The sequence below is a fragment of the Malaclemys terrapin genome, chromosome 6 (assembly GCF_027887155.1).
Source record: "Malaclemys terrapin pileata isolate rMalTer1 chromosome 6, rMalTer1.hap1, whole genome shotgun sequence".
NCBI lineage: Eukaryota > Metazoa > Chordata > Testudines > Emydidae > Malaclemys > Malaclemys terrapin.
In genome coordinates, this window is record NC_071510.1 from 28188565 (window position 1) to 28205736 (window position 17172).

At 39.7% G+C, this 17172-nt stretch overlaps 2 protein-coding genes across 6 annotated transcripts in view; both read right to left on the bottom strand.

Annotated features, from left to right (window-relative positions):
* Nucleotides 1–659: 659 nt before the first annotated feature.
* Nucleotides 660–2546, bottom strand: CER1 (cerberus 1, DAN family BMP antagonist). Its single transcript, XM_054031254.1, has 2 exons — nucleotides 2016–2546; nucleotides 660–953 (listed from the first exon to the last, which is right to left on the bottom strand). The coding sequence occupies exons 1-2, from the start codon at nucleotides 2544–2546 to the stop codon at nucleotides 660–662; spliced, it is 825 nt and encodes a 274-aa protein (XP_053887229.1).
* A 5590-nt stretch (nucleotides 2547–8136) lies between these two features.
* The window catches only part of FREM1 (FRAS1 related extracellular matrix 1), a 105242-nt gene continuing 96206 nt past the window's right edge, over nucleotides 8137–17172 (bottom strand). For all 5 annotated transcript variants that reach the window (XM_054032427.1, XM_054032428.1, XM_054032429.1 and 2 more), the window contains 2 exons: nucleotides 13889–13974; nucleotides 8137–12796 (listed from right to left, as the gene is read on the bottom strand). In XM_054032427.1, the coding sequence (XP_053888402.1) occupies nucleotides 12597–12796; nucleotides 13889–13974 (286 nt within the window). In that variant the 3' untranslated portion in view covers nucleotides 8137–12596. The remainder of the gene's footprint in view (nucleotides 12797–13888; nucleotides 13975–17172) is intronic.

Here is a 17172-nt window from a genome sequence, read left to right on the forward strand (position 1 = left end):
TCTTGAGCAATATTTTTTGTTTAGGTTGAAAAGTCCCTCTTCAATGAAAAAACAAAAACAAAACCGCATCAATTAAAATAATTAGACTAGCTCTAACTTTAAGTTGCATTGTTGCTTAGACTTCGGCTTTGTCTTCAGTGCAAAAAAAGAAAATATGTGATTTTACATTGAGATAGCTAACTCAAGATCACCATGTCAGTGTAAAATGCTAGTGGAGACAAGGCACTGTAGTTTTACCTTAATGCAGCCAGGTGAGGGTTAACCTTAACTAGCTACACAACAGTAATAACTACCTATGCTGTTACTCCACTATTACATTGAGTTAGCTATCTCAATGTAAAAAACACACCTCTTTTCACAGAGAAAAGTCTGGCTCTGAGCAGGTCTAATCAACATGGTGTTTAAAACAGTGGTGACAGCTTTTGGCTCGTATATGCTCGGGATCTCAACTTCACTGACACCAACGGAACTGACCCAGTGTAGCAAGGAGGAGACATTTTGAAGAGATTAGACTTCCACACCATGCTCCCCCCTCCCTCTCTTTCACACAGAGAAACATCTTATACATTTCAGGTAACATTATACATGATGTAAAGAGATAATCTACATCTTCACACGGATGCTAAAGATTATGGGGCTTAAAGGTGCTTTTGAGCAGGTTAATTGTGCTCATATACATTTGAATGCAATTCTGAATGTAGGGGTCCTATATCAGAATCTTTAATCTTCTGAATCTCACACTTGCAATCCTCCACAATCATGATCACCTTAACAACGGCGACAGACCTGGTGCAGTTCAGCTCCAAGCGTTTCATGGTGAACTTGGTAGGCAAGCAGTGGGAACAAAAGGTGTAAAGACGATCTTCTGGGCCAGGGACGTGAAAGGAACTACACTTCCCAAAGCACAAGTTGTTCTGCACCACCACCTTTTCACAGTTCTCATGCACAATACTCTGAAACAGCGAACAGGTTGCAGTTACTACATAGCATTGGCATCGTAAACACTTGTTGGCCCTATCCTCCTTTCTTTGCACATTCAAAACTCCCACGGACTTTGCTGGAAGATGTAGACACAAAAATAATGGAAGATTGGGCTTATACAACTAATATATAAGTTTCTTCTCTTACTGTTAGTTACTGTAGTATTCACACCATTTACAAATTATTTTAAGTAGCAAAAGAATTAGTTACCTAGTGAGTTTCCCACTTACTTGGACAGTATTACTATAATATATAACTTGACATTTATGTGTATCATATTTGGTTCAAAGGGCCTTTATGTTTGAAAAATCACGACCAAGTTTGAGTCACGTCTGTAGTATTAAGCACTGGTCTATGCTGGAAGTTATAACTTCTTTGACTAGACATTTTTTTTAACCAACGTAGTTATAAGCCCTAGTGTGGATGCAATTATACCAATATAAAGATGCCTTATACCAGGATAGCTATTCCGCATCCCAGACTTGAATCAACTAACCTGATATAAGCACTTTTATACTGGCGTAACTTTGTCCACAGTAGAGAGAGGTTAATGCTTTAACAATACCAGTATAGTTAAAGTGGTACTATCTTCTAGTATAGACAAGGCTTTACTCCTCATTTTTAGTAGAGCAGGTCAAGAATTTCAGTTTAGCCATAAAACCACAAACAAACCTCTGAATAACTGCACTGAGACTGATTGTATAAATAAACTTACTATTCTTCCTGCTATTCAGGCTAAATCAGGACATATGGTTTGTGTTTGATTACAGATAAAAAATAACCCCTCCTGCTCATTGTATATTGATTACATTGGTTCCCAGACCTGTGCTCAACAATGTGACTCGTTGAACTAAAGCAAAAGTTTTTTTCAGTACTATTGGATGTCTATGAAGTGGTCTTGCTGCTAGCAAGTGGAATTGACCTGTATTTCCTTAGTCAGGGATTACAGATGACACAAGAGAGTGAAGTTTGTGAAGGCAGAATGATGGGAGCAAATACTGCTATTGGGTCTCTTGCCTGAGACCTGTTCTTACCTGAGAAAAAGGCAGCGTCCTGCAGGTCTCCTGGTACATATCGTTGGTCTTGATTGGCAGAACAACCTCCTCAGAAGCTGAATTTTTTTTAAACATGAAATGGTCCCAGAATTTTTTAGCATCTTTCCTGTAGGGGGGCTCAGCTTCCTTCTTGTTGACTGAGTGTGAAGGTAGGAAGCGTCTCATGCTTTCAGAATGGGAGGTCTCTTTAGGTGCAGTCCTGCTTCCCAGATCTCGGTGCACATCAAGCTCTACATATGGAAGGATAAATCTGGATGATTTTTTTTCTCCTTGCTTCCTGCTCTCTGTTGCCAGCTCTGGGGCTGCTACAAATAAACTTGGTTCTTCTAGGATTTCTTCATAGTCCATGGGATCTTGCACCAGCAACTTGCTAGGGCCCTCTCTTTCAAGCAAATATTTATCTTGATAGGAAAGGTGCTGAATTCTCCTCTTGTTCCTTTGCAGCTTTCCACCTTGTCCTGTTGCTCCAAGACCTGAGATCACGAGCAGATGAAGCAGCAGCAGAAACATACTAATCTTACTTGTGTGGACTTTTAATTTAAATGTCCTGCAGTTTCAGGTGAGCGAAGGAAGTGGCATGTAGTCTGCTAGCTTTATAAAGGAACTGAAGTCATTCTGTGGATGCTGTGGGGGCAGGGGCTACAAAGGGGAGGACCCAGGGTAACCAGTTAAACTCATTTACTGTAGATTATAATTATGATAAGGGAATTTCTGTTAATTCAACCCATCTTTTACTCCTGGATGCGTGTATTAGAAGTTGCTATCTAAACCTAGTTCCCCAGGGGGGTGATTAGTTGGGAAAAAATGTTTGAATAAGTTGTTTAGCTGTAGTCTGGAAATGTGGAAAAGTTCCTGAATGTTTATTAGCTCATTCAACATGTCCTTTATATTTTTTCACATACCCCCACACACCATCACAGCAGAATCAAAAAGGGATGTCCTATTGTGATGAAACATCAGAGAAAGCAAGGGCAATAAAACAATTTCAAAACATGAAGATAGATTTGTAGACTTATATAGAGATACCGGCCCACATTTTCAAAAGAGATCCCTAATTTATATGCTTCACGTTTTCAGATCTATCCATTAATTTTGGGTGCCTTTGATATTAAGGTACCCTATCTAGGACTTAATTTTTTGACTTGAATTAGATTTTAGCTTCTCAGAATCTATGGAAAATCAGGCCCCACGTATCTCAAGCTGGGCAACCAAAAATGGAGGCACCTGAATTTAGTGTACACTTCTGAAAATTTGGCCCTCAGAGACTTGTTGAAGCTCAAATAGTGAATCACTGGCATGGGTGAGAACTACATCTTGTGAATTTTCCACCATATCACCCTGTCTCTCTTGTGTAAGGGAGAAATAACATGTTTGTACATGAATAAAATGGACACACTTTAAGTGTATTAACAATTAATTCATTAAATAGCAATATGATACAATATATCTGTTCATACACATTCACACCTCCACATTCAGAATAGCTGTCCAAAGATGTGACATGCAATTCCCGTAGAGCCTAGTCCTTCAGCACATAGTCCAAAATCTGGCAAAACTCCCATTGACAATTAAGCCATATAAATCTGGATAATTTTTGATTAACAAAGCAGAAAGTGTGGTACCACCAACTCCTAAGAATGCTGTTCTAGGCTTATGTCATATATGCCTTTTAACTGCTCCATCTGAAAACTGTTTTGCCTCTAACAATTTATACATTAGATTGGATTATAAACAATATTCAGATAGCCCCAGTTTAAGAAACCACTGCTGTTAGCTTCATGGTGTTACATAAATAATAAATTGTGCTAACAGCTTTCTTAATCAAGATGTTGCCAATCTATAGGTATGTTGGAAATATCTGTCAAGGACTATTTTTTTCTCACTTTTGAAGCTTGCATAAAAGAATTGCCAAAAGGCATGAGAGAGATTAGAACCATGCAGGTTTTAGTTTAAATTGTGCACCTATAGATCCCAGCTTAGATCAATATAACAGAAAACTCTCCTCAAACTATAACACCTATTATTTTTGAAGATGAATACCAATACTTGCCATTTTAGTACTAGTATTTAGTATCTAGTATCTAGTACTAGTATTTACACATCATTGATTCCACTTGAATATCAATAAGCTGTTAGACTGGCTTAAATCAAGGTGCTGCCAACCTGAAGATTAGTGTTAAAGACCTAGTTGATCTATGATAAATGAATGTCATTATTTGTCTTTCACCTCCGAGGGCTTAGTTTATTGCCCTCTAATTGGACTAAACCTATTGCCCTGCAAAGTTCTTGTGAGACACCGACTTGCAGCATTTATTGTTGCTATGCATGTGCATTACAACACCACTAGTGCAAAGATATTTGAGATTTAGACCTTATCTTCACCATAAGGTTAAACTGAATTATAATTCAAGTGTTGCCCTAAACTTGCGTCCCATCACACACAAAAACCTGTAACTCAAGCATGGTGGTGATTCCAACTTGAGTTGGCCAGTCCATCAGGGTATATAGGCTTCAGCTTAAACCACAGACCACCATAAGATATGCCTCCAGAAGTCTTAGTGCCACAAATGAATGAGTGACGTGCCAGTGTGGACATGGCAGTTCACGTGCTAAATCACAGTGCAGCCACTCTCACTTGAGCTGGGCTAACTCAAGACGGGTAACTCAAGTGTAGAAAACTTAAGTTAACTGTTCAGTAAAGGCATACCGTAAACGCAAGGTCTTAAATCTAATTTCCTATTTTTAGTGTCTAATAACTTTAACCAATATAATGTACTAAAATTTCTCTTATCTAGTGCAAGTTGAATAATAACCATTATAAATTATTTAACACATTTTCTGACATTAAAAAAGTCAATTATATTTTAAGATTTTCATTTAGCTACAGGACTGGACTGATAACTAGACAGATTTATTTGTATCTTGGCCAACACACCAGGTATTGAAACAGGAGACAAAAAGGAGTTTTCACCAGCAAAGCTATTTTCCACTTGCTTTGTTTAAGCTGGAATAGCCCTAACACAGATTTAAAATTTCAAACTTTCGCCATGATCTTGAAAACACAATTCTATGCAAATGCATAGTCCCATTGCCTAAAGACACTCACATGCAAGTTTGTAGGAGAGAGAGAGAGAGAGCGCGCTTGCATGTGTGTGCCCTGATCCAGCTCCCCTTGAAGTCAACAGAAAGACTGTCAGCAAAGAACATACACATGAGCAAAAGCAAAGTATTGCATACATGCTGTGCATTATGCCATTTTATTATTACAATTATTTATAGTTCAGTAGCACCTAGAGGTTAGGGGCAGAGCTGGGGAAAACACCCAGGTTATCTGAGTTCCAGGCCAGTGCCCCAGCCATTGGATCATGCTGCCTCTCCGCAAATACAATGCAGGGATCTATACTCAGCCCTTATTTCCTCCAGATCCTCCCTGCATAAGGCAAGATAACTTTCCCCAGCAAACTCTGAATAGAATCTTTGGTAATAATACAAAATATTTACAAATCCACTTCTTGAGACAAAAAATAACTATCTGCAATGGATACTGGACTAGGGAGACTGTCATCATAACCCAGTAAAGCAACTGTCACATTCCTACAAAATGCAGTGTAGCAATATATATACACAACTATATTTGTTCTGCTTCAGTATTTGGGTAAGGAGTATTTTTGCTCCATTTTAGATGTTAAATTTTGTGGGCTAAATACCGTGCTCAAATTTGAACAGACTTTCACCCCATAGTAGCATTTTATTTTTGAGTACACCGCTTTCACTTGAACTAGTCCCCATTAATGCTTTCTAATCTTTTAAAGCACAGAGATCTACAGATGACAAGTGAATGTAAATGCTAAGTATCATTATTCATTTGCTTTAGATTGTTCAGTCATCATGGACATAAACTGAGTAATTAGTTACATTGCCAATTGATACCTAAATATAGTTCTTAGGCAATGGTGGAATTATTTTCCTTCTGTTGAGCTAAATAGGGTCATTATAGTATAAATTATGAACTTTAAACTTCTATCCAGAGAAAACTTTTAAAGAACCCATTTAAAGACCTCAGAATTAATTAATTACTACTTTACAGTACATTCCCCAATCATTATACATTCCAAAGAAAATTCTCTTTTTCTTAAGTTTATTGAGTTTTTAAAAAGGCAGAAAGAGTCACATACATTCCTTTCATAGCACAGTTACAATAACTAACCTAATAGGCTTGTGAACGATAGAACAAGACAAAAAATATGATGGCTTTTACATCTTAAAATGTATATACATCACCTATTTCCATTGCAGTGAGGTTCTTAAATTTTTTGCTAATTTGTATAGCAGAATTTCATCCACGTCTTTATAATGTTTTTCTCTGTATGCTCATCCCAACAGGAATAAAACCAGCATTCCAAGCTGATGCCAAAATTTAGATGCCTAAGTTTGAAAAGGTTGCCCTCTATATACAATAAAATTGCAGTGTTAAATGTGCTGGTCCTTTAGCCTTACCATATAGTAAAAAACCCCAATAATATGGGAAAATCTACACAGAAATATTCATTTGAGAATGAAATAAGAAGCCCAAATACAGAACACAATTTTTAAGTAGAGAATCCTAAAAAATGAAAGAGGGAGAGAAGGGGCAGGGACAAAAAAAAATAATTAGGAAAGAAGTTTGAAGATGTTTGGAATCAATATTTTTATCAAATAAAACTTATGAGGTCAATTTTGTGATTAAACATTTCTGAGGTAAAGAATGAAAACAGTAAAAAGTAGCATAACCTTGGTATTGCAGCTATTTTAGTCCTATCACTTTAAGAGGCTGTGCAGCATGCAAATATACATGACTTGTTGGAACATGTTGCTTTTGAGAAGCAAAAATGCAACTGGTGTGGTAGAAAGAGGTAATTGCTCTGAACGCCTCAGTAAGCTTGGGTAGTACAGAATTCACCCGATGTTTTTAGCAACAGAAGTATTACTTATATTTTCTGCTTGATATTAATAAAGGGAGCAGAGTGAAGATCAACATGGACATCTTGGGATTGCTGATGCAATAAGGGATCAATGAGATGCATGGCTAGTTCTAAGCATCCCAGCTTGTTAGACTCTATGCGGATTTCCACATACATATGATAGCATCTCCTGAGTAATACATGGAGGCAGAATCCATGTATCATTTAACTGAGAATCTAACTCATCCCAAACTCAGTATGGAGCTGGAAACCACACTAAGCGGTTGGTTGATTGCTCTGGCTTGCTGTGAGATGGAAATGAAGAGGGAAAATCAAGATATCTGGAATATTTGAGAGACATTAGAATCTTGAAAGAATCCCCCTTCTTCCTGAAATACATGAAAGATGAGAGAGAGCAGTGGAAATTCTCTAAACAGTCTGAAAAGACACCTGGAAGATATTTCCAGCACAATCTAAGCCTCTGTAAGAAGATGATGGTAAGACTTCTTATATCTATAGGTTTATTTATAGCAAAAGGTATATTGTGTTATTGGTAACAGCATTAATAATAATTAATCATTGGAACAACTTACCGAGGGACGTGGTGGATTCTCCATCACTTGCAATCTTCAAGTCAAGACAATGTTTTGCTTTTTAAAGCTATGCTATAGCTCAGTTCTGGGCTTGATGTAGGAATGCCTCGGTGAGTTTCTGTGGCCTGCATTATGCAGGCATCTAGACTAGATGATCACTGGGCCCTTCTGGCCTTAAACATCTATGAATCTATAAATCAGTTTTTAATTGTGATTTTTAAAACTGAAAGCATGCCTTTATCTCACTTTTCCCTTTCTTATATCTGTTGGCAACGCCTGTGTCCTTCTTTGGATTTATTTCCTAAAATAGAATATTCTAGTGCTCGTCTGCTTAAAAAATAGACGCAGCCAAATATTCATGAGTGATTCTACAATAACAACCCAATGTATGCACCCAAAAGAGGTAGAAACATTAAAGGAAAACAGATTTCAGTAGCTGTATACAGTATACCACAGATGTTTTGTGCTTACTACTTATAAACACGTTTTTAATATACTCATCACCACAGTCTCTGTCACAGGAAGAAAGCTTTAAATACTTGGATATTTAAGAGACAAGTCCACAGCTATCATATAGGATTTATTTTTATTAGTATACAGCACATATTTAGGTATAACAGTAAATACAATGCATGTAACATGCTATTTTTGGTACAAATATTAGATTAGCACCAGTCTAGTGATTTAAATAAGGTAGAACCACAGTGTTGATAGGACTATACACATAATTCTCTCTAGTATTTAGAAAGAATGAATGCAAATCAAAATGTAAATAAACTTCTCAGTTGTAGTGCCCACTAGAGGGAACTGGAACATACTCTTCTGGATTTCTGTTTCCAAATTAGTTTTAAAAAAAGGCAAATTTGATCTGTATAATGTTAATTATACATTTATTAACACAAATTCAAACACCTGAACAACCCACCCACCATAATTTTAACGGAGTCAAATCCACAAGCCACTGAGGTCAATGAAAACAATTTCAGTGACTTCAGTGGGCTTTGGATCAGGCCTGAACATCCCTGAGATGGCGACTTTCTGTCACTACTGACATGGAAATGTATTCAAACCAGTGACTTACATGGAAGCATATTATATCCCTCTAACTAACAATCCCTTGAGCCATCCAGTGCTCTCATTGACCTGGTTTGGATTCATTACATTCTTTGAACCTCAGTATCCTTGCCAGAAATACAAAACCTGTTCAAATTCTATCCTTGAATTTAAGGAAAGATCAAAGAGAATTCAGATATTATGAAATTATTTAAATCAGGGGTCGGCAACCTTTCAGAAGTGGTGTGTCGAGTCTTCATTTATTGCGTGCCAGTAATACATTTTAACGTTTTTTAGAAGGTCTCTCTAAAAGTCTATATTATATAACCAAACTACTGTTATATATAAAGTAAACAAAGTTTTCAAAATGTTTCAGAAGCTTTATTTAAAATTAAATTAAAATGCAGATCTTATCAGTTTAGTGTGATCCTTGCCCTTGCTTTTCCTTGCTGAGTTTTCCAATGTCTGGCACGTATTTGGATACTTTAAGCTGCACACAGGCTTCTGAGTGATCAGTTGTTAACCAGCTGGCAGCAGGTCAGTGGCTGGAACCCCAGATCGGCAGCTGAGGTGAGTGGAGCTGGCAGAGCTGAGCAGGGCTGGTGGCCTGGACCCTGTCTGGCAGGGGGCCTGTGCTGGAACTCCAACTGGAAGCAAGGTGCGTGGGGCTGCGGAGGGGACCCAGGCTGGCAAAGGGCCAGCAGCCAGAACCCCAGAGCAGCGATTGAGCAGCTCTGCCCACCGCTGCTCTGGGGTTCCGGTCGCCGGCTCCTGCCAGCCAGGGTCTCAGCCCGCTGCCAGCCTGGGGTTCCTTCACCCAGGCCAGCAGCGGGCACTGAGTGGGGCCGGCGGCGGGACCCCAGCTGGCAAGGGGCCAGCAGCAGAAACCCCAGAGCGGGGGCGGGCTCAGCCCGCCATCATGTGCCATCAAAAATCGGCTTGCATGCCACCCTTGGCAAGCGTGCCGTAGGCTGCCAACCCCTGATTTAAATGGTTCTTATATCTAAACATTCACAATATCTTGGAAATAAGATTTTTAGCCGTATTATTGTATAGAAAAAAGAATCTAGCGAGGCTATTAAGCATATGCAGTTTGCATTTTTGTTGATGGAACTACCTTAAATCCTCTTCAATTACTTTAAGGCTGGTTTAAATGAGAGTGTGACACACATAGGGCTAAATCCTTCCCTGCTCATACTCAAGCACAACTCCCTTTGAGATCACTGGGGACTTTGCCTGTACAGTTATGCTGAAATCCAACTCTCCCAGCACAAAGCCTCAAGATAAGCAGAGGGAACTAAGTGGGGTGGGTGATGGAATTTACAGATAGGAACACGTACAAAACCACAGAACAGGAAGCAAGGCTGCTGCACAGTCTTCTGCACAGTTACTGCCATCTGTACTGCTATCCCTCTGTTCTCCCAAGGTGGCAATAGGTGATTAGATTTGGTCATGCATGGCCTGCTTTGGCCTGGCCCCAACAGCCCCATCCATGTTGGCCTATTCCAAACTGGCACAGAGACCCCTCTGCAGAGTTCTGGGGGTGCTGATGCCCTCTGTGAGGTCACTCCATCCATTCCCCTTCCCTCCACGCAGTCATACTGGGGAGCTTAAATGGTGCGGAAGGTTGTGTAGGCCTTTCACAGTTGAGTGACTTACACCCTCACTGTACTGCAGTATAGCTCACCTCTGATGTCGTTTGGTTAGGTATTGAGGCAAAAAGGTTAGCCTGAGAGACTCATTAGACACAGCAACTCTGTAGTGTATCCAGTACACTACATTAAGAAGTTATTTTTCTAGTTTTTGTTCCAATTAAATTCTGAGTTTTTAAAAACTCTCTCAGAAATAAACTTAAATTTTAAAAAAGGCGTCAAATCCCTAAGGATTGTACTTTCAATTGGGTCCAGGTGGGCAGATCCAATTAGGATCTAAAGTCTTTGGGGTTGGATTGTGGCTGGACATAAGAACAGCCATACTGGGTCAGACCAAAGGTCCATCCAGCCCAGTATCCTGTCTACCAACAGTGACCAATGCCAGGTGCCCCAGAGGGAGTGAACCTAACAGGTAATGATCAAGTGATCTCTCTCCTGCCATCCATCTCCACCCTCTGACAAACAGAGGCTAGGGACACCATTCCTTACCCATCCTGGCTAATAGCCATTAATAGACTTAACCTTCATGAATTTATCTAGTTCTTTTTTAAACCCTGTTATAGTCCTAGCCTTCACAACCTCCTCAAGCAAGGAGTTCCACAGGTTGACTGTGCCCTGTGTGAAGAAGAACTTTCTTTTATTTGTTTTAAACCTGCTGCCCATTAATTTCATTTGGTGGCCCCTAGTTCTTATATTATGGCAACAAGTAAATAACTTTTCCTTACTCACTTTCTCCACACCACTCATTATTTTATATACCTCTATCATATCCCCCCTTAGTCTCCTCTTTTCCAAGCTGAAAAGTCCTAGCCTCTTTAATCTCTCCTCATATGGGACCCATTCTAAACCCCTAATCAATTTAGTTGCCCTTCTCTGAACCTTTTCTGTTGCCAGTATATCTTTTTTGAGATGAGGAGACCACATTTGTATACAGTATTCAAGATGTGGGCATACCATGGATTTATATAAGGGCAATCAGATATTCTCCGTCTTATTCTGTATCCCTTTTTGAATGATTCCTAACATCCTGTTTGCTTTTTTGACCGCTGCTGCACACTGCATGGACATCTTCAGAGAACTATCCACAATGACTCCAAGATTTCTTTCCTGATCAGTTGTAGCTAAATTAGTCCCCATCATATTGTATGTATAGTTGGGGTTATTTTTTCCAATGTGCATTACTTTACATTTATCCACATTAAATTTCATTTGCCATTTTGTTGCCCAATCACTTAGTTTTGTGAGATCTTTTTGAAGTTCTTCACAGTCTGCTTTGGTCTTAACTGTCTTGAGCAGTTTAGTATCATCTGCAAACTTTGCCACCTCACTGTTTACCCCTTTCACCAGATCATTTATGAGTAAGTTGAATAAGATTGGTCCTAGGACTGACCCTTGGGAACACTGCTAGTTACCCCTCTCCATTCTGAAAATTTACCATTTATTTATTTATTTATTTATTTATTATTGTGCAGGTGGGCAAGGTGAGGAGAAGACAAAAGCAGACTTCCTTCCCCGTGGTACTCCTGCACTGTGGGCCTGATCCAACTCCCACTGAGATTCTTCCCATGGACTCCAGTGAGGTCTGGATCAGGTACCATGCTAGGACAGCAATGATAGAAGCACTCACATCCCTAACAGCAACCCAATATCAGCAACAGAGCTCACTCTGCAGATGAGCCCATTACCCCTCCCCCCACCACTTCTCTCGCTATAACTGCAAGTGAAAACAAAGCTAATAGAACTGCAAATCTGTAAGTTTTATTGCTGCTGAATTCAAACAACAGACAATTTACATTCACCAGTCATGGAACTTGCAAGTTGACTGTTGTGTTCGTTTATTTTTGTTTAAAAATACATGAATAAATTTACATGGCAATTAGGTGTAAAACCTAAGGCTTTAGTCTTCGGTGTAACAAAATTTGGGCATCTCATTAGAACAAATGACAGATCCAAATGCTGTGGCGGTGTTTGAAAACTGAAATTGGATTCAGATCTGAATTTTGCAAGTGGTCCCTATTGGTGTAATGAGCTCAAACCTAAACCAAGAACCAAACATTCTGGAACTTGGTGGTGCTTGAATTCTGGATCTATACGGAGTCTTTCTCTAATGAGAACCTATTTGCCCACCCCTTCCTTGCTATGCTTAGCACTGTGCTACCCCATTCACTCGATTTGATTCTAATATATCACAGCAGGAGTATAAAAATAAACCCTGATGATAATAAAGTTTCTTTTCTACACTTATACCCTCAGAATACTGCAAATATAAGTTAAATATTCTGTGCACAAGAAAGGCCAGATGGGTATGAGTGTCAGTTTTGTTTACAGCTTTCTTGAGCAGATATAGTTGTGCCTATTACCCTTCCTACAGTCTTTTGCTTGCCATTTCCCTCGCCTCTGCACCAAAACACAATTCTTTCCTTGCTTTGAAAGGCGAGATGGACTTCTTCTCCAGTTTGTGAAGGTGACAGGTTCTCCTCCATGCCACTCCCAATGGCCAGGATTAACTTGGTCATTAAAGCCTAATATGAATCAAAAAGATCAAGTCAGTGATATGCAGTTCACCTGCAGTCTGAAGCCTTCTGCTACAAACGAAAGCCTATTCTTCTATTTCTCTAGTGAGAAGTACACAGAAGACTGTTTTGAAGGAAGAGAGCCAGAGCCATCCCTTGGGTAGGGCAAATCGGGAGCTTTGGGGGGTCCCATGGGCCAGTGCGATTGGCCAGCGTGGTTGGTCCCAGAAGAGACAAATCCATCAGTTCCACACCAGGACCTGCACCCCCCCTAGGGACAGCCCTGAAGAGAGCACACCAGGACTGCAAGTAAAATACAGTGTGACTTCTGGTAAGGCAGCTAGCATCATGTGAATAAGGAGACAGCATCCTTTCCCTTACTGTCACCCACCCCAAAATCTCTCCATTTCTCTAGACTTTATGTCCAAGTTTTTCTTGTGATATTTATCTTAAATTTCCCTAGTAAGCATATTCTAGTCAAGAATGCAGCTTCAAACTTTATCCCAGCCCTCTTGTGAAAACAAATTCCTGTCAGCCTTTTAACATTCATACAGGCCTTGCCTAGACTAAGAAAATAGTTCATGTCTGAAAACATGTTGGCTAACAATTTTAAACATGTCTTTTCACCTAGTGCAGGCACAGCTTACCACCTTTAAAGCGTTAGTTGGTTCACCCCAAACACATAAATAGTGTTTAAAATAGTATTATCTAAGATATTCAGACATATCCTATTTTCCTAGTCTAGACAAAGCCCCAGATGGAAATATATGAACTCACTAAATTTGTTGAGCCTGATTCTCCGCTCCATTACAACAGTTTTATACCACTGAGGTCAATGGAGTTGTACTAGTGTAAAACTGATCATCCAGCGGGGGTGAGGGGCCGGGTGAGAAATTAAGATGAAATACCTCTCTATTTTACAGATTTGCAGAACTGGAACTTTCCTTTTATACATTTCTCTAAGTATTCAATAAAAGCAATTTAAGGAAAAAGGACAATGGACCAGATGGACAGTTGGTCTGTGTTCCTATGTTCCAAAGTAAAGCTCATTGACACTAGTGTCTCTGGGAGACAATCATATTTAACATTTTGTATACTTGCCTATCCAAAAGGGTTTCCTTCCACTGAAGTCCCACAGCCACTGCATATGTTGTTTCGTGACCACACTTGCTAGACTTCCAAGGTATCTAGGTTCAAAAAGAGAGGATGGAATAATCAGAATTATCCATGGTGAGACATCTTTCCAATTGACTTTTCTATGAGTGTTTATTCTACCATAAAGACACATATTACAATTTCACATGAAAACTGATGTTTGGCTCAAAGAATACCCTTTACATGGGTTTATTTTTAAAACTCATGTCCATCTGGACAGACTATGTAGTCACTAATCAATTACTTAACGGTAATAGATATTATATACTCATATGTGATATTTTAAACCCAATGTTAATTCTTTCACAAGAAATTTTTTAACATGGACTTAAAAGTACGTGCAGTTTTTTTGGTAGGTGGATTGTTTTGCAAACAAGAGTTGGGTTTTTTTGTAACAGTAAGCTAAGGTCCATCTACCCTACAAACACAACCAGGTTGAGGAATCTGGTCACATTATCCATTTTGTAGTGCAAACTCTCTTTTAACCATGCCCCTGGAACTATGCTAAAGCCTTGGATAAATAAAGGCAAAAACCTCATTTACACTTCAAAATGGAACTGTGTTATAACTGGATCAGGGGACAACTGGAGTATAAACAGATAGATTCCTGACACAGTTGAAACTGTAGTGTAGATGAGGCTTAAATGTCTTTAATAAAGTCCTAGCAGAAATTTTTAAGACTTGTTTGATGTACAGTGTCTTCCACTTAATTCAATCAGCAGTTGAGCTGGGTCTCTGCTTACATATGTTCTAAACCTTGGAATCAAATCATTTAATTTAACAGCAGTATAATCCTTTGATTGGTTCATGAAAATTCAGTAAAACTAAATCACTGGCACTAGAAAGTTGCTTCACCAAGTGCTACAAACCTGTGATATACACCCTAGTGATCATAGCAATGAGATCAACCTCTGATTTCAATCCAAATAATAGAAACACCTGATTGCAGCCAGAAGAAAGCACTGGTGTGGCTATAATAAAATCTAATCTCAAGAGAGGTCCCTTGCAAATATTGATTTAAAAATCATGCTTGTATGAAATGACATTTCTAATCATTACATGTAGTCAGGGCTCTAGACACACTGTAAGAAAATGAGAACAGTTCTGAAAGTGCGTGTATGATAATAGCATTAACCTAGGCTGAGCTCCAGACAGGCAGGAAATGACAATGTAATAGTATTTATGGAGCTAAATGTAAATCTAACTAAACTCTAATTAAAAAGTCTCTACTGAAGAGGACATACTACTTTATTTAAAATACACACAACACTCATTGTGGTGCCAAATATTTCCATTTACATTTTTTTCTGTGTGCTTTAAAATCTATTCCATGCATTCAAAAGCATCCATCACCTCAGCGCAATCAATCCCAACTAAGCAAACATTTCAGCTAAATGGTGCCTTCCGAGGGTGGTCACGGCAATATGCAAGGCATTCAGCATAAAGGAGAGAGTTTAGATCCTTTCTCTAGTGCATTAGGGCAGCTCTGTACCAAACTAAAACTGCCCAATAGCCAGTTTAACCAGGTACAGGAAGGATCCCTACAGCATAGGGGGATCCTTGAGTGGCGCAGAGCAGCTGCAACAGACTCTGCATCACATACCCTATGGCCAGCACAGAAGTAATGGTTGGGGCAACTCCATACTGCTGGCTAGCCCAGGCTGTCATATCTCATTTGGGGCCATTAGCACCAATACTAGTTCACACAGCCAGACACACAGCTGGCCCAAGATCAAGGGAGTGTCAAAGCCATTGAGCAGCTCCCAGACATAGCCTTAGATCTGTTTTTAATTTTTTGTATTATGGTAGCACATAGGAACCCCAGTCACAGACCAGGACCCAAATGTGTTAGGTGCTATACAAACACAGCAAAAAGATGGTCCCTGCCCTGAAGAGCTACAATCTGAGTTATGAGCTCTGGCTGTTAGTAAGTTTTATTTAAACGCTAATGCATGGACGGTGCAAATAGATTTCAGGTCAATGGAAGAGAGGCCCTGATTTTCCTGTATAATCCAGACCCTTTGTGTCACTCAGGCAGTGCAAAGTGCATGGCCCCCATAAAATTCCCCTTATGGAGCGGAGCTCCCTAGTGGAGGGAGGAAGGAGGGGGCTCCCATGCAAGCAGAGCTCTGCTACACTGCTCCTCAACTGATGCAGTGTCCCCCAGGGCATAAACTGGAACAGCATCCTAGGCTGCTCTAACTACTGTTGGGTCTGGGCCAGTGCAGAATCAGAGTACTGTAAAGGAGCTCTCCTCCCCTCATGCCAACAGGAGCTTGGAGGCAGGGGAGAATTGAGCCGAGAGAATCAGATTCATAAACAGTTCTTTGACAAGTGTTGAAAACCTTCTGTTACTCAAATGGAAGGTTTCCTTTCCACTGAGCAACCCTCTTTGTTGTGTGTTAAACATTCTTCAGTAACCCATGCATTGTCATGTCTACATTGTCTGACTGAGAACAATACCATGCAATTAGTGTGGCAGAAATGATGCAAGTTTGGCGGGGCAATTAGCTGTTTTTATATCACACCAACATGACACAGAACGATTCTGTTTCAAGGGAAGCATTTTATTATGAAATTTCATGAGTTGTCGCTGTTGAGGGGCTGAACAAATAGGTTCGTATGCCATCCAGAGTGCAGATTCTAATGGGCGAGTGTCATGTTGATGTCAAAACCCAATGCTGAAACATGAACCCTGTCACTTTGTAGCTAAGCCCCAAATCTGAATGTCTTCAGGTTCATTACTCCCTAGTGGTCAGTCCTGTCAGAATGAAGATATGGACAATCCTACACACTGTAAAAGTATTAATGGACCATATTATGCCTTAGGATCTGTATTTATGGCTCCTAAGTGGAATCCAAATGTGGCCCAGTATTTTCAGCTGAGACTGCTGCTATTAATTTGTTTGCACTGTCTCCAGTTACAAATGGAAGGTATCTGGTGCAAGGATGTTTTCAGAAAGGGTCATTAATTCAGCAACTAACTCCCCCATCCTGAGGTGTGATTGACATACAGTTTTTGTACCAGTATGAAAACTACATTTGTTAGGGGTGTGATTTTCTTTATCATTATAGTTATACCAGTACAACTGCTAGTGTGGATACTGGCACATTTTTGCCAGTCTAACGGCACCCATATTAACCACTTTAACTACACCTCTGACCCAACATAACGCGACCTGATATAACACGAATTCGGATATAACGCGGTAAAGCAGTGCTCCGGGGTG